General features: G+C 33.5%; 1 protein-coding gene across 1 annotated transcript in view; it reads left to right on the top strand.

Annotated features, from left to right (window-relative positions):
* The first annotated feature begins 529 nt into the window (after positions 1-529).
* LOC111057504 overlaps positions 530-19,104 on the top strand; it is a 265,646-nt gene continuing 247,071 nt past the window's right edge. The window contains exon 1 of the mRNA XM_039429950.1: positions 530-668. Coding sequence (XP_039285884.1) covers positions 605-668 — 64 coding nt within the window. The 5' untranslated portion in view covers positions 530-604. The remainder of the gene's footprint in view (positions 669-19,104) is intronic.

Genomic DNA, 19,104 nt, shown 5'->3' with positions numbered 1-19,104 from the left:
GTCAAAGTATTTCACTCTCTTTAAGGCATCATTTTGAAAAAATCCCTCATTGCACCCCATCTTCCAAAGAAGGTATCTTGAAGGATCTTGGAGGGATTACAAAGGTATCGTGGAGAAATCTATTTTGAGGAATTCCTTATTGATATTGATTGCATCCTATGTATCATAGAGAAACAAAACCATACCGATGATTTACTTCATCTATGATCCTATCTTCTAAAAAGAAACATTTATCTGAAGCTACGGAGTAAATTCACTTGATTTCACAAGTCCTTTCAATGTCTGCTTTTCAATCTTGTACACAACATCAGCGCTTTGTCTCAATCTTCAACCTCTGTGACAGAGCCGCTATCAGACAAACAGCAGACCGCTTGACGCCTGACATTATTTTTCATTTACGATGCACCACCTAGAGGTTCCCCCTCGTACTGAAGGGAAATTTGAAGGTAATTTTGGTGGTTGACTCGGTTGGCAGCACTGTGACGACCTGTAGCTTGTGGCCACGAGGTGGTCGAGGGATTCAGTGAGTCAGTGTGCTGAGATCTGTGGTGGGTGGTGGTTGTGTGTCGGTGGTGAAGTTGGGACTTCGCGCCTCTCTAGTACCATGTGGACCGATCGGCTGGCCAGTCGTTTCTCCAAACTGTGGCAGGATAGGCGCACCCATAGAAGTATGTCACTTTCATATTCAATCATAATTTCACCGAAAATATTTTCCCAGATGTGTGTGAGTTTCCTGTTGATAAGAGTGGTGCCAATTGATAAGAGAGGGTCATGTCTACTGATAAGAGAGTTGACCATTAATAGAGGAAGTTTTTATTGAAAAGAGAGATGTATCATTGTCATGTATCATTAATCACTGTGGGGTCAATCATATAAATATTACATAATTTTTTAATTTGCCATCGGAAAAATATTTTGCTTGGGCTGTGGATTTGTTGATAAGAATGGTGTTTAATTATTGATAATGATAAGAGAGGTGTCTATTAATGAGAAGCATATTATTGTCATGTGCTATTAATAACTATAGGGTCAATAATTTTGATATTTTCATCGGGAAAAATGTTGCTTATGATATCAGTTTGTAATAAGACTGATGTCCATTGATAAGAGAATTTCCACTAATAAGAGAGTTGATCATTGATAAGAAATATGCCTATCGATAAGAGAGATATTATTGCTATGTACATTTTATTACCATGTGGTCAATCAATACATTTATATTGTAATATATATTTTCATTTTGTTCAAATATATGTTTGGATGTGAGTTTGTTAATAAGATTGGTGTCTGATTGGAAAGAGCCTATCAAAGAGAGAGGAGTCTATTGATAAACAGGATGTTATTATTTTATTATTATTATTATTATTAGCCGTCAAGCTCCCAGATGGAAGACGCTGAGCAAAATTTGGTTCATTTTTTGTTTTTCTTGTTCTTTTTATCAATCCACCAGTTTTTCATTTTCAGTGAGAACTCCGCTTTCCTTGCTTCACTCCATTTTGTTCCCACTCTTGGCACAGTCATCTCTGGTTTAACTTCCCATTTTTCAACCTTTTCTCTGAAACTGTTCCTGTTGTATATTTCATCATTGTTAATGTTAGCAAGTATTAAGTCCTTCTTGACGTTTTTCATCCATGCACCTCCATTACTAAGGGTTGCTACATATGTTACTATTCTTTTTGTAAGTCTGTGATCTGGAAGCCTCATTATGTGACCATAAAATTTAAGGCGCCTTTTCCTGATGTCTGCTTCTATGTTAGAGTATTCTTCAACTTTGGCTGTTTTCTGTAGTCTATAACCATCTTCGGTCTTTCTTGGTCCAAGTATTTTTCTAATTATCTTCCTTTCTTCTTTTTTCAAATTTTCAGTATCTGTTTTTCTGCTAAGTGTTAGGGTCTCGCTGGCATACAACATTGTTGGCTTGATTACTGCGTTATAATGTTTGATTTTGGTATTGATAGACATACATCTCTTATTATAAATATATTGCACTAGCCCTAGGCCTTTACGAGCTTTCTGTATCCTTTCATTTTGTGCATGTTTTTCTGATATAATTTCCCCAAGATATTTAAAGTATGGTACCTTCTTAATTGTTCCATATTTTGTTTGTAATTTAGTAACTTCTATATTTGATGTTGTGAAAACAGTTTTTTCAAATGATATTTGTAAGCCTACTTGTTCAGCACATTCTTTTAAAATTTCTATTTGTTTTATTGCACTTGCCAATGAATCTGACATTATAGCAAGGTCGTCTGCAAAAGCTAAGTATGGAATTTGAAGATTATTTTTCTTGGTTCCCAGCGAGATTGGCTTCCAGTGGTTCACCTCCTTCAGTTTCTTTTCCCATTCTTCCATTACTCTATCAAGAACTATGTTGAAGAGCAGTGGTGATAATCCATCACCTTGCCTAACACCAGTCTTTATCTCAAAAGGCTTCGAAAGTTCTCCCATAAATTTTATTTTTGATGTTGTGTTTGTCAATGTTTGTTCTATGATTTTTCGAGTTTTCTGATCCAGGCCTTTCTCTTCAAGAATTTTAAATAGTGTTGGTCTGTGGATTGAATCGTAGGCTTTCTTAAAATCAACAAATACGTATATTGTGGCTTTACTTCGTAATTTTCTTATCTGTGATATTAATTTCAAGTTCAATATTTGTTCTGGACATGAACGATTTGGTCTAAATCCAGCTTGGAAATCTGAAATTTTGGGTTCTAGTTGTTTCTGGGTTCTTTCAAGAAGACAAGCTGATAATATTTTATAGGCGACAGCAAGAAGAGAAATACCCCTATAGTTATTCACATCGGTCTTATCTCCTTTTTTATGCAATGGGTGTATTATTATTTTATTGTATAGATGAATAATCTTTTTTTTCGACTGTGGTCAACCCAGTTTGATCGGCAAAAGATTGCTTGGAATAGACGTTCATTGATAAGTGTTCTATCTATATAGAGTCGTTACTGCCTTGATTCTGTGGTTCATTCCTGCATTGAAACAATCTGAAAACGATTCCACTTCAATTATATGTACCTTTTTTCCCACTCATGATAAGTGTATTTTGAACATCAATCAGCATTGAAAAGAAAATGAATAGAATGAATGAATTTTGCTTGGATGTGAGTTTGTTGACAAGAATTTCACTGATAAGAGAGATGTTATTGTTGTTTTCATACAAAAAATGATGCTGCATTATCAATTATTATTAACGCTCCATTCCATTATAGTCAACAAATGAATCGAGAGGAGTGATTATTATTGATAATGATGCTATTATTGTCGACTTGTTGACCCTCTTCTGAACTGACAATGAAAATATCACAAAAATGTTGGATGAGTGATTGGGAAATTGTGGAAAATGTTGGATGAGTTAACCATTTTTGCATTTCCATAGGGAGAGGTTTGTCTAGGAAATGATTTGCTTGATAATAGGTTATGATGTCTTTGATTTAGGTGATGTCTATGGTATAGGTTATGATGTGTTTATGAGGTTATGATAATAGGTTATTAGTAGTGAGACATGTTTTTATCTGAAAACCCTAGCCTGTGAAATGGGTTGACGCAATGTTATCATTGGGGATGAATACATTATATTACTGTCATGTGAAATTTATTGAACACTTCTGATAACATGGATATTGATAAAAGGTCTTTTATATGAGATAAATTGTTTGTTGCATGTTCAATTTTTATTAAGTTTTAATTTTCTTGGGAGATGAGTATTCGATATTATTGAAGTAATTAGAAAAACTTCCAGAGGATTGGTGTGATTTTTCTAGGTGGTCATTTTGAACTGGCTTGAGATTTTAACACACCATACTAATTTCCAATGACCCACATATAAGCATTTATCGAGAATTATGATATTATCAATGGCTACCATCATACTAGGGGTATTGATGATTACAGTATTAAGATCCCAGGTGATGGGAGATTCCAGTTAGAGTTTCTGGTAGCTTCCGATTCCCCAGAGGAATTGATAATTCTGAAAGGTTGAATAATTTGAGAATTTGAAGCTATTCAAATCCTCCTATTAAAACGTGAGGGAGTGATAACGGTAACGTGGAGAGAATTAATCAAACAATAATCAGTTTCCAGGGGAAAACTAATTCTAGAACTCCAAATCACCTACTGAAACTCTAATAAAAGAGCTGATTCCAAAATAGATGTCACATCTGGCAAATCTGTGCCGGAATTGAATGATATTCGCCTCAATGCTGATTGAATGATTCAAGTGACGTCTTGAAATGGAGTCTCCCTATTTGAAAGCAGATTGAGTTTAAATTCTCGTTCTCACACATGAGGAAGATTTTGCCTATTCCTATATAACTCTTTGTAATTCTCAAATTCAATGAGTTTCATTTCATGATTTGAGTCAAATCCAAGTGGAGTTGATTACTTGAGATATATTCGAACAGATAAGACTTTAATATTAATTTGTGCATGCGACAACACAGAATGTTGATGATACTCTATTTCATATTATAATATAATCTCAAATTCTATTCGAATAGTTCGTACTATCATAGAGTAGTGGTTATAGAGGATAGATCTTCTATGGTAGGCTACTATGTTAGTAATAATTATTTAATCAGCACAAGATAGAAGACATTTTTATGTACATTGGATGCTACTAGACAACTCGCTCCTCTCTCACAGGCATGTACCCATAAGAGGAGCCTCCAATGAAAGGTATTTTCATTTTTTACATGCAAATATAATTGTATTGTAAATCTTTTTTGGAGAATAAATAATTACAATTTCAATACTGGAAGGCTGTAGCTCATCACAAGAAGTCCCAGGCTTGATTGATGGAAGTTTGAGATATATTGCTATGATATATAAATATATTTAGAGATGTAAGTCATTGTGGAGCAGGTGTGTTCTTCATATTTTTCCAGTTGAGACAGGATGATGCATTGCAAATTTATAAGATAGAGAGCGAAGAATTGATGGATTGGAGTTGAGGATTTTCCTCTATTATTCGCCGACTTACCTTATCGCCTCCGCAAATTTTCTTGAGCGCTCAGCATCACTCCGTTGTGAGGTATTCTTCCTCTTTCCTCTTAAATTCTTTTGAATATTATCCACTCCCACGTTCCATCTCTTCTCTAAGAATTTGATAACTTTTCCTGCATAATTCACTCATCTCCTGGATTCTACTCAACTTCAAAACTCCAGTCGAAGAAATTACAGCTCAAAAGAAGGACGAAGCTTGTTGTTATCCATTATTGTTTTCTTTGTTACCGTCTTCCATTCAGTGAGAGGATTGATATTCAAATTCAAACTCAAATTTATTCATAAAGAACATATTTACAAAATAATTGTGTAACAATAGTATTATTCTTTATATTGTTGTTACACTATTATTTTGTAAATAGTATTATTCTTTATATTGTTTGACAAGCTAAAACTAAATACCAAATCAGCAGAATTTATACTAGTAGGTGAGTACCGCTATAGTTCAAGGACATGAACGCCTGCCATTGGCCTAGGCACTCTTCTCCCACTCAACAGTGCATGTAATAGAAACGTCACAAAATGGCGGTTTAGGCAACAGACCAGCCATTGAACCGCCATTTTGTGACGTTTCTACCACATGCACTGGAGAGTGGGAGAAGAGATTGCTAGGCCAATGGCAGGCGTTCATGTCCTTGACGAAAAGCGGTACTCGCATACTAGTATAAATTCTGCTGCTTCTGTATTTAGTTTTAGTTTATCAGAGATTGACAATGGTGTAACAACCGAAACCGGCCTTTCTACTTCTAATAAAATCAGTGGTTTTGACAATTTCTTAGTCTTTTCATTTAAAATTATTTATTCTCTTGTAATAAAATTTCATTGCAAATCGTTAGTGTCAAATGTTCTTGAATAGTTCTGGTCATCTGTATACCTGATTTTATGATAAGGTTTGTGCTTTTTTCTATTTGACGATTTACATCAAACTTATGAGTAGTGATTAAATAAGCTGCATCCATATAAATGAATAATATATAAAAAAACTTTTAATCATTCCGTAGTTTAGTCCAATAAGTAGTAGATATGAGCTGAAAACGATTACTTCAACAGTGATCAATTGAAACTTTCAAGTTGAAATTTCATTATCATTTTTGTAAATTCAATCGTAGAACCTTTACAAAACTGGCATAATAGCTACAAGTTACTTGAAAGGTATTAATTCCAGATGCTTGTCTACTCTATCAGGTATGAATACAATTATTCACATAAAATTCTCATGAAACTGTGTGAGAGAACAGTAAATGTATTTAATAAATTCAGCACGGAACTTAGAGAGCATAGTAAGCAAGAAAACAAAAAGCAAAGGTTCTTCAGTTCAAGTGAAAAAGTACATATAAGTCAAATTTTTATTGCTTTTTATTGGTGTGGGTAGTTCTTCAAAAACTTTCTGGTAAAGGAAGACGTGATATGTGCAATTAATCAAAGTTCCCTTGAACAGTACGAAACTACTGTATAACAGACAATAAATTTGTAATTCCAGTCATCATTATAAGCAGGCTTACGTCGCCTATTAATAATTCAGCTAAGACAAGTTTATCCAAGCCATTCACCCAACTACTCCGAGAATCTCTTTCGAGGCTCAAAGTGTCGAACTTTCTCAGATAAGCCATTAATTTATCAAGGACGATAATACAGCTACAGTTTACACTCATAGCACACTACAGCTTACAGCGATAGCAGAATACAGCTTTAAATTCATCGGCTACATCTTCACATCACCGAAATCCACATTCATAAAACTTGGTTGGTTCAGCTGTGTTAACAACACAATAGAGCCCGAACTGTTCACATGAATTTTGAGTGAACTTGACGAACTTTGAATATCAATTTAAGAGGTGGGTTTCGGCGTCTTATTCGAGGTTAACAGGAGAATGGATTGGAGGGTTTATCTTGAAGCACTGGGCGATTTTGGCTGGTTGACGCCTGCTCCATCATTAAGAAGCTAGAAACCAGCTTATTAATCTGTGACTGTCTGAAGCTGCGAGAGATGGCGCGGCAATTGATGAGTGAAGTTTGTCTCTGGAGAAGTGTTTCTTCAAAAGCGACGTTGAAGTGAGATAGTGAGTAGACGAAATGAGATGAGATGAAAAGATAAGAAGATGAAATGAGACGAGATGGTAAGATAAGAAGATGAAATGAGACATACTGTGGATGGGTAGTGTTTAGAAAAGAGAGGGAGCTAGTAGGAAAAATTGAAAGAAAATGGGAAGGATGTTTGGATTAATAGAACAGCATGGATGAGATAATAGGTAAGAGATCTATAGTTGAATCCTACATTGTAGTAGAATGGAAATAGTGGTGAATTAGGAATGAGAGGATAACATGATTGCAGAGCAATAGATGAAACACAAAGAAGTCATAGTAATAAAGATCACGATCAGCAATATGACATTTAAATGAATAATTTTGAAACAAAAACCATATTTTCATTTGTTTTCACTTACTCTAGGAGAGCAATGTAAATCATGGAAACTAAAATAGAATCGATCAATTTGCATGTTATTTATTGATTTATTTATCTATTGGATACAGTAAACAATACTGTAGTCGGAAAAGAAAAAACAGGCTATCACCCAAAACTTTTTCAATTTCCTAATTTTGTCTTAAATATGATGTTGGTTATGTCCATTTCAATTTATACACTAAATCATCAATCTGAATATACAAATCAGAATAAAACAAACAATCTTAAATTTAGATAGATTGAACTTCCGTAAAAAAATAAAGCAGACTCCAAGTTCACAAAATAATTCTATAATTATTCTGTGATCAGTTCCAAATAGTGTTTTTGTCTTTTCGGTCTCAAAATTGTATAGTTTTTTGAAAGTTTGGAATTTTCTCATCAATTATGATTAATTTAATGTAATTTGGAAGTATTTTTTTAATTTAAAAATGATTTTTATGTGTTTTGGATTGTAAATTGAGTGTGTAATTGAAGAATGTTAAGTGACACATAACCATGCTACATTTGAACTGTTGTATAAATTAGAACTGGAACAGTTATGGGCTTATAAGCCTGTGGTACTTCTGTAAGTTGTGTAATTCTCAATGATTAAATAAATAAATAAAACACATAAATTTTGATCTCGATTCATGAAACAGCATATTATGCTGTTGTCTTGGTGAACGTGATATTTTCGAGATCAAAATTTATGTGTTTTATTTATTTATTTAATCATTGAGAATTACACAACTTAATATTAATAATATAAAATAATATTATTATTTTCTTGGAATTTGTAGGTATTCTCCTAAAAAATTCTGAGAAATATTGTTCTCAAAAAGATCCACTAGTAAGCTCAAGCTACAAGCCTACAAGTCTGCATCATTTTGTAGCTCTAACAGCCATATGAAGTGATCATATAAAGTGACCTATGTACAAGGAAAGGAACCCTATATAATTGTATTAACTTACCCATATTATCAACATGTTCACATCATTAGTAAGATTGTCTTCAAATGGCATCTAAATACAGTAGAAATATTGCCAGAATGTGAAATTTTGTTGTTTTCTTTTGGAAAATGACTGATTAAATTAAAAAATGTTTTATTCACTGTAGTGAACCTAATGATCAAGGATAATATGTTTGGGAATAATAGTTTGACGGAGAAAAGAAAAGAAGATCAGTAAGAAGATTGATATTCAAATTCAAATTCAAATTTATTCATAAAAAACATATTTACAAAATAATAGTGTAACAACAATATGAAGAATAATACTATTTACAAAATAATAGTGTAACAATAGTATTATTCTTTATATTGTTGTTACACTATTATTATTACACTATTGTAATATCTTAATCATTTAGAATATGGAATTCAATACTTCAGTTTAACCACATGTGAATATTTCATCTCATATGGGTTATTGTCATGCATCAATTATTGAGAATGTATGGAATTCAATACTTCAGTATTACCAAAAGTGAATATCATTGTCATCTCATATGGTTATTGTAATACCTCAATTATTGAGAATGTATGGAATTCAATACTTCAGTATAACCACATGTGAATATTTCATCTCATTTGGTTATTGTAATATCTCTATTATTGAAAATGTAGGGAACTCAATACTTCAGGCCGCTATAATTGACCATTTAATTACTCAGAACAAAACATACTGAACAATAGATCTTCTGAATGGTGTAAGCTAACACTCCCCTAACAATCCTATACAGTATTTTGCTGGACAGTATCCAGGTTTGGTATATTGTGCGTTGGAAGCTACGAGAAATGTGAACAATGGATCTCATATCGGGCTATTTCACATGTGCAATGCAATATTGTCTGATACAACATTGTCTCGACTGGACTCACACAACATTGTTACAATATGATATCGACTCGGGGCCTGTCAATGCAATGCCTACCCAATGTGGTTGGGAAGCTTTATTGTTTCTTCTAAACGTGATTTGAGAGGAAGAGAATGTGTGTGAGAGAGAATAAGAAGAGGGAAAGAGAAGAGAAAAAGACAGAGAAATGTGAGGGAGAGAAGAGAAAAAGACAGAAAATTGAGAAAGGGTGAGCGGAGTTTAAGGAAGTGGGAGAAAGACGAATGAAGTGGGAGCTGGGAAGGAGAAAAAAACATGAGATAGAGAGATTGCAAAATACACAAAAAAGAAGATAGAGAGAATATACTCAAAGAAATGTGATTGAGAGAAAAAGGAACAAAGAAAGATGAAGAGAGAGGAAGGCAAGAGAGGAATGGGAATAGACAAACAGAAAGTTCAAAGAGGAAGGGAGAAAAGTATAATATGGAAGAGAAAAGAGAGATTGATTGATTGACTTTATTAGGGCGGTGTTAGGACTCCTGGTCCTCTCTACCACTAAAAGAGAGAAATGGAGAGATATAGAGAACTAGCGAGAGACAGGGAGAGAGTCAAAAAATCTTTAAAATTTTTATTCAAAAAATAATCAATCAAATACATCCCAAAAAGCAAATATGATATTGTTTCCTAATTTCCAATATGCGTGTTTCCTATAGGCTCCCCTGTGTGGGGACACTTGAATATGTATAATAAAATAGAAATATACAAATTTAAATATTATAACATAAAGAACATAATAATATTGAATATGATATTATATTGAAATGAATCAATATGTCAATTTATAATCATTCTTGCACACATTCACACGCACACACATACACACATGCACACACACACAAACACAAAACCTAAAAATTATAGTGTGTGTGTGTGTGTTTCTGTGTGAGAGAGAGAGAGAGAGAGAGAGAGAGATATTGATTGATTGATTCATTGAGTACTTTATTCATGTAGATTACAACAATATATACTGGCTTATACTCTTATATACAATAGCTTGCAATACAGCAAAATTATAGATGAATTTACATAATATAGACTAAGAAAATTATTATTGCATAACAATATTATCTATAGTTATCACAAATTGTTTTTTACAAATCATATACAGTTCAATAATAATTTTCTTAGTCTATATTATGTAAATTCATCTATAATTTTGTTGTATTGTAAGCTATTGTGTATGAGTGTATAAGCCAGTATATATTGCTGTAATCTATACTGGCTTAGAGAGAGAGAGAGATTGATTGATTGATTGAGTACTCTATTTATGTAGATTGCAATTTATACTGACTTATACACTTATATACAATAGAGAGAAAGAGAGAGAGAGAGAGAGAGAGAGAGAGAGAGAGAGAGAGAGAGAGAGAGAGAGTGAGTTACAAGAGAAAAATTGTAATAGATAGGAGACGATAAAAAAAATAAAGTGAGAGAGAGAGAAAAATTGGATCATACCTCTTCAGAGAGAGAGAGTGAGGGAAAGGAGAAGATTGGCGTCATAAGAAGGGAAGAAGTGTAGAGAAAAGTGAGAGGGAGCAGGAAAAAGAGAGAAAGAGTCCTCCACAATTACGGATTCCCAACCATTGAAAGAAATCTATTCCCTTCAAACAGTAGGGAACACAATTCCAATTGATTCTCTCTCACTCTTTCCCCCTTGTTTTTCTCACTGTCTTACTTCTCATTCTACTCCACCTCCTCATCATACTACTTCTCCTCCTCATACTCCTTATCTTCCTCCTACTCATCCTCACTCGCCTCCTCCTCCTCCTCATCCACCACCTCCTCCTCTCACTCATTGCCGTTCGTTGTCCAAAACTCGAACAATGAACCGGCGGCAACAATATAGTTCATTTCCTCATCTTCATTAGGAAATTGAATTGGAAAAAAGAAAAGCGTTTTGTAGAGCGGTATTAAAATTGAGGCTGGCGATTGATCAGTGGTATTGTTCGGCATGTTATCATTTTATTTTAACGGTTGGCAAAGGAAATGAGACGGACGTTGAGTCTGATCGTATTACAGTTTTATTCAGTTCATTTCTGTATGGAATTGGGATTATTGCAAGGGTGGGGAAGTGGGATTTAGCAATTGTTTCGCCAATTATTCCATGAAATTTCATTATTCTTTGTTGTATGAGTCTTTTGTAGTTGGGTTTCAAAGTCTTTTCATGTGAGGTCGAAGTATGCAATTGTAATTTAGATTAAATTTCGTATTTTCACTGTGAGCTCTCATCGAAGATGTACGGTGAATATTGAGTTTTATAATGGCTTATTTTGCAACAGCTTATATAAATCTTCTGAAATGTTATTCCTGTAGTGGTAGTCGTACTTAAAATGATCAGTTCAGTCTAGTTTCTATATTGAAATTTATTTTTCCTACAGTTACGTTGAAAAGTGGCCATTGCTGCACTGATTACAGAACGCAAAGAATCACTTTTCCGCTCTAGTGCGGGAAAAATTTTTCTGCACTCCAGATTTGCAACATGGCAACGCAAAATACTTAGTAGGTTATATGGAGCAACAGTGCAGCAAAATCAAAATGAAGTTGGTAACAGTGACTGCTGTGGCTGCTATAGTGAGCAGAGGTGCAACCAAGCACAACGCGCTAATTATTAGTATTATATATTATAACGAGGACAGCAACAGCACAGTGCCACCACAGCACACACCACACAGCTGCCCCCCGCCATTCAAACACTACTAAGTTATTTGATGCATTTCAGGCAATTTTACCCATAATTACCCACTTTTCATATTCAATGGTAACTGTAGGAGAAACTTAATGTGAAATACGTGCGCAAAGTTCGTTTGCTGCACTCAAGAAACCATTCCGCCCTCGCCTACGGCTCGGGCGTAAACGTTTCTTTCAAAGCAGCAAACTGTCACTTTGCGCACTAGTTGCACAAATAACTATTTTCATTCACATTAAGCAATGCACAAATCAAATACACGATTAGAAAAGGACTAACAGGCCTAGCCCAAAACTGTTCCCTTCCCGGATTTTGATAGTAGTAAGCCAATGTCTAAAAAGTAGTTATGTTGCTTCACAACAAATAAATTCCGTAATAATCATGGCCCATCACTGTAATCAAAGAGTATAAGAATTTGAAATATTGGAATATTAAAGAAGATTATTATTATTTTTAATAGGTTATTATTCTTGGATTATTATTAGAGATATTGAAGTAAAAATATATAAGATTCTACTTTTATATATGCTGTAATTTAACTCATTCATGATTAATCAAGTAACATCGAAATCACAATAATTGAAGCTGGACTTCATCAATTTATTTATATTATTCAAATTGACAAGTGAAGCTCCAATCGATTGGAACAAAAAATCTCGTCAGAATTATAAAGGGATGATCCACATGCATTGAGGGAATGTCTGGGCACTTATGTTATGTTACTCTTTGAATATTTAAACTGTAATGATTGATTCGCTGCTTTTGACAAAGTTAATACGCAGCCGGTCATCTCTCTTACTTGAATCTTCTATTTTATTGTATATTCTATACAATTCAGATTATGGGATAATGAATACGGTACTGCCCCAGCTACATGTGGAGGAAATATTATGGTACATAAATTATGAATATGGTAATCCTACTGCACCAGCTATGTGAAGAAAAGAGATTATGGTACAAGAGTGATCTCATAGAGAATGAAGCACAATGAGAGAAGAGCAAGTAACAGCAGAATGCCTTCTCTTATCGGAATAAAGTAGATCACGATACAATGTAAAAGTTTGAAATAAATAATTATCACCGCAGCATACAAAGAAGTAAAATTGATATAAAGCAACAAAACAATATTGTTATCCTATTATATTAAGCGAGCAATTTCGATATTTATTTATCTGGTTATTTTTATGTCTGGTTATTTATGTTTAACGGATCTCAAAAACGGCTCTAACGATTTTCACGAAATTTGGAACATAGTAGGTTTATGATATAAAGTTTCGATTGCACTAGGTCTCATCCTTGAGAAAACTCGCTGAACGAACGACATTAAAAGGATAATTCATCCTTGGCTGAAACAGCTGTGGAAAGTAAAAAAGTGAGTATGTGAAAAATAAAAATATCGCATCCCCGAAATTCATAAGATGTCGTATAGCCAGCTGTGAAATATGAACACGATCATTTTAGAGAATTGTGTTGTTTATCAATAAATAAAAATAACGAGCGAAGCTCGGTGCCTCGATATTCTATATAATATGATAAAGTAAAGAATTGGCTTATACACGTAAGGGATAGGAAATTCACGAATGAACTACAGGATCCTTTAACTTGAAATTTTGCATTTAGGTACTTAATTTACCGAAGATGACATATTACTCTAAATTCTCCAAGATCTTAGTAAGTCAAGTTTTTAATTAGACCCTTGCGGAGCACGGGTTACATGCTAGTCCCTAATGAAATGAATGATTCCCCAAAAATATTCTCCTTACATGTTCCGTATATATTTTATCTTCCATTTCAAATGTCATCCGAATTTTGAATATACTCTGATCACATAGAAATGGTCAATCCATTATCCTAGAAATCTAGAATCAAGTTTAGAATCAAGAACTCAAGGTTTAGAATCTGTAGAAACTAAGAACTTAGTTTAGAATCAAGGAATCAAGAACACAGTCATCTCAATGAAGACATTCAGATGGATGATATGAATACATTGGCCCTTTACTGTCTATATCTCCCAAAAACTATTCTCCTTAACTGCTCTGTAATTGAATTTTATTCGCTACATAAAGTCTGATAATCCGAATGTAGATTAGACTTCTGGTCTTTTTCTAAGCGGGCTATTTTACGCACGAATTCCGCCGGCAACAAGTCAAGAGGATTTTGGCCAAAAGCCAGCTTTCAAAAAAGTGGAACTTAATTATTACGAGTGCAGTGTTTTTGTTTTGACGCGCTATTCGCTGCCGATGTTATGAAAGGCGTAAAGAAAAGTGGAGTCACGAGAAATGCGTATGCTTGAAAGAGAAATAGAGAGAGAGAAGGATTAGATTATATTAGTTTAGAGACAGAGAGAGATAAAAGTATAGATCGAGAGAGATATAGATTGGAAAGAGAGTTATTGATTGAAAGATGAAGAGAAAAAGCTTAAGAGAGATGTAGTAAGTAACAGGGATAGAGTGAGAGAGGGTGTGATAAACAGAAAGAGAAATAGTGAGTGAGAGATGAATTTAATTCAACTTATTTTTCAAGTCCACCAACAGCTGGATGAGTCTCTTCAGCGTAGTAATCCGTACAGAAATAGATCTGGCATGCAACTTATAGTAGTTTTTCACTAAGTCAAGGCCATCTCCATTTTGCTATCTTGAAACGAAAACAAATAAACTGTAGAAAGCTTGTTTTACTACGTATATGACGATGTTTCCTACTTGGCGGAATTTATTGAATGAGATGTGTGGAGTAGATAATTCAGTTAAACTCGTTTCTTTGTCAGATGAGGATGGACAAAGTCTATGAATAGAGATTTGTTTAGTAGTTTATGAAATCAATTAGCATCAAATATGGTAATTGACTATGAATAAATAATACTGGTCACAATGATACATTGTTCAATTGGATAATGAATATTGCAATGCAGTATGTAGTTGTAAAGGATTGATCAGTGTAACTTCTGCTTCTTCATATTGAGAATCTTGAATCAAGAATAACATGGAATCTAGTTTTATTCCATTTTGCATAAATGAAATAGAGTGAAGAGATTATCCCATTCTGAGATGAAGAAAAGTTAGATATATGTTTTCAAAGTGCGGAAACATGATATCATTCGACATAGCCCTACTCAAATGATAATTTTCTAAAAATTATGTACACTTACATTGAGAATATCTTCTACCTTCTTTGTAGAGTCTCATAAAATGTTTTTGCTTGGAGCATTTGAAATGTATAGCTTCCACCATGAAAAATATAAAAGTCTAATAGTTTTTCAATTTAATACGACTTGGGATGGTTTGTACAAGTTTAGGATACTAGCCACTAATAATAATAATATTAATATATTACTTATAATATTAATAATATTATTATTATTACTAGCCACTGTGTAAGATAAACATCTACTACAGATAGAAGAGTTGTCTGCTGCTAATATCGATAGGCTATGGATTGATTATAGTAAGACTAATTTATCTTTAATTAGTCTTACATTCTACAACAGGGGTCTCCAACCTATTTTTTCCAAGGGCCACATTGTTAATTCTTGGGAGGCTTGGAGGGCCAATAACAAGGATGTACGTGGAATTTGACTTGTGGGGACACACACGACGGGGGGCTTGGGGGGTTTAAAATTATTATATTTTAATTAAAATAATATAAGTAGTTTTAAGAAAGTTTAATTAAAACACAGGAAAAAACAAACCAATTCATTTCATTTTAATAGAAAGTCAAAAGGTCAAAGAGTAAAAAGTAAAAAGGCCATAAGAAAACTTGACAATACATGAATTTAGAAAGTTAAATAAAATAGTAGTAACTTTTCAATAGTAATAAGACAACTTGACAATACACGAATTTACAAAAAGTTGCCAAGCTAAAAGAGAATACTTATTTTTAGTGAGAAGATTGCATTTGTTTTCCTCTTGAAATGTCCGCACATTTAGGATCAGACTTTGTGGTTCCGATCATTAAAATTGATTTAAAATGTTCATCTGACAAGGAAGATCTGTATTTGGATTTAACAAACTTCATTTTTGAAAATGTCTGCTCACACTTGTAGGTAGATCCAAAAAGCTGCTTGTTTACAGCTAATTTTACACTTATTAAGAAATGGTGTGGCTAGTGATGGAAGAGTACTGAACTCACAGTGGTTTTTGTCAAAAATGTGTATAAATATATATTTTAAAAAATCTATTGCAATAACTGTCGGCGGGCCGGATGTGGCCCACGGGGCCGTAGGTTGGAGAGCCTTGTTCTACAAGTTACGCATAGTCTATTCTACTCTCGCCTTGTACCAAGAAATTTCGAATTAACCAGAAGGATGAACCAATGAATATTTTAAACTCTCAATACAGTAATTGCTCAGAGTAGAGAGTGGGATCATAGTTTTTCTTTCCATTGGCGCCCCTGTTGATTTGATGGATGGTAGAATTTGGCTCTGTTCACTTTTGGCATGAACAATTTAAAAGTATTCAGCACGTGTACACTCGTTCAGTTGGTTTTGAAACACCGATTGTTTACAATTGAAGCACCTCAAACAGAAAGACAAATCTTTCAAATGTAAATTTTCACTTTCGCCAAAGTAATTTACAAATCCAACTCTGAAAAATACAGTATAGAATGTAGCCTATAATCTTGCGATGCATTGAAGAATCTCACCTGATTTTTCGAAATTCTTGAAATTTGCACAGCCCTCCGCTGTGGGCTGTTCTATTAAATCATTTTTAAAAAATTGAAAAATCGTTGGGATTCATCAATGCATTGCAGGATAATTGACCGAGCGAAGTGAGGTCTAAGATTCAAGTCAACGGTTTAAATTTTTAAATGTTTGAATGTTTGAATATTTGAATGTTTGAATGTTTGAATGTTTGAATGTTTGAATGTTTGAATGTTTGAATGTTTGAATGTTTGAATGTTTGAATGTTTGAATGTTTGAATGTTTGAATGTTTGAATGTTTGAATGTTTGAATGTTTGAATGTTTGAATGTTTGAATGTTTGAATGTTTGAATGTTTGAATGTTTGAATGTTTGAATGTTTGAATGTTTGAATGTTTGAATTTTGAATGTTTGAATTTTGAATGTTTGAATGTTTGAATGTTTGAATGTTTGAATGTTTAAATGTTTGAATGTTTAAATTTTCTTATGTTGCGCATTTACGGCAAAACGCGGTAATAGATTTTCATGAAATTTGACAGGTATGCTCCTTTTTTTATTGCGCGTCGACATATATACAAGGTTTTTGGAAATTTTGCATTTGAAGGATAATATGAAAGAAAAGGGGGCCTCCTTCATACGCCAATATTGGATTAAAAATCATACTATAGAATTATTCATCATAAATCAGCTGACAAGTGATTAGACAGATGTGTGGAGAAGCCAGTCTATTGCTGTATTTCCATAAGGTCTATAGTTTCAATCAGGTACTCGTGGATGAGAATACTGCGTGAGGTCTACTGTTCACAGAAATACTAGTAGGCTTAATTCCATATTTCTCAAAGTTGAATATTAGACTTGCATATTATTTTAGCAAAAGTAGAAATTATTATTTGGATTATTGTAGTGTATCAACTTTTCACCCCAGAATTGAGGATTCTTGGTTACGGCAAGTTGAAGCTATTCGTAGCTACCCGGGATTCTTCAACAACAAAAGTCACTTCTGTGAATGAATAAATCAACTTATTGATTGATCAATAATTGGGTACACTGTGCAATAGTACACCATTAAGAAAGTAATGAAACAATTGAATAGATTACAACAAATCAATATTCTCTGCTCAGTAAAAGAGAGCAAACCTCTCATTTCATTAGACATAGAATTCTTGGTGGAGCCTTCATGACAATAAACAACTCATTTGTAGCTCTGTTTATAGTTTGATCTAGACTAGCTTCTTCCTTGTCATCTTCTTTTACTACCGGAAAATATCTTGAATCACCCCATAAACTGTTGTAGTGAAGCTTGGAAATAGTGTATTTAATCATCTACGGTCGATAAAAATCCATTTAATGCGTGTCTACTCCCTTTTCTTATGGGGTTGTTAAGACTAACTTGAGGAATAAAAACTTGCAGTAGTCTAATATCAATCTATTAAGCATGAAGGCATGAAGCTGTTTTTATAATACGGTATTCCATCAAATCACCATCTATTGTATCGTATTCTTCTTATAGTATTCCATAAAAAGTTGGGCATATATAATTTTGTAATAACGCTTGTAACAGTTATAAATTTGATGTATTCTGGAGTTTATTGAATTGAGTTTTGAAACTTGGTTCAATATGGTTTATCCTTCATTCGTACATCTTTGCTAGTTTAAATAAAAAAGTTTGGCGTAAACTATGCAATCAACTTATTTCATGATTGAGAAATGATGTAAAAAGTAAGGTTGAAATCTTGAATACTCTGACGACAAAGCTTTTTTATTGTTCCTGTGAATGATTTCAATAAAATTCCTTTCTCGAAGACATGTTAGTATAAATAGCAACGTTAGTAGACTTTGAGTATATAGTCCGTCGGATGAACTGATTGAAAAAAGCTTCAAGTAAAAGAGCTTGGTATTTCAATATTACAGTATATGAAATTCAATAAACTCTTTTATTCTTAGCTATGGTAATATACTAACTGGATTAGTGACGTATTACAGCACTATATTATGCAAGACTTACAAAAACTTTGGTAGTTTACTACACATTCTATATAACTTTTCTCAACTGAGAAATGAAATGTAAAGGTATCATAACTTTGCCATCGGTCTTTCGTATCTCAATATGAAGGTGGAAGACATCTTTCATGGCTAAAAACTTTTGGAAAGCACCTGATCTTATTGGAGTTATAAAGATAGAGGAGCGCACATAAAACGCTAGAATGCTCTTAAAACAGTTTCACTCGTCTGACACAATCAGCTAAATGCGGTTTGAAAGTTTTCATTTTTCCGTAATGTATTCTCCGCCTTCATCTTCATCTGCATTTCCGTCTAAAAATACATTCGATCCATTTCTTCACCACTTTCATACTTATCTCCATCTCAATCTCCTTCCTCATGTACTTCATCTTAATTATTTATTTATTTAATTTATCTTCTTCTACATCTGCATTCTCT

The sequence above is a fragment of the Nilaparvata lugens genome, chromosome 6, assembly GCF_014356525.2.
Source record: "Nilaparvata lugens isolate BPH chromosome 6, ASM1435652v1, whole genome shotgun sequence".
Taxonomy (NCBI): domain Eukaryota; kingdom Metazoa; phylum Arthropoda; class Insecta; order Hemiptera; family Delphacidae; genus Nilaparvata; species Nilaparvata lugens.
The sequence above is the reverse complement of the archived record's forward strand: the minus strand, read 5'-3'. Positions and strand labels throughout refer to the sequence as shown.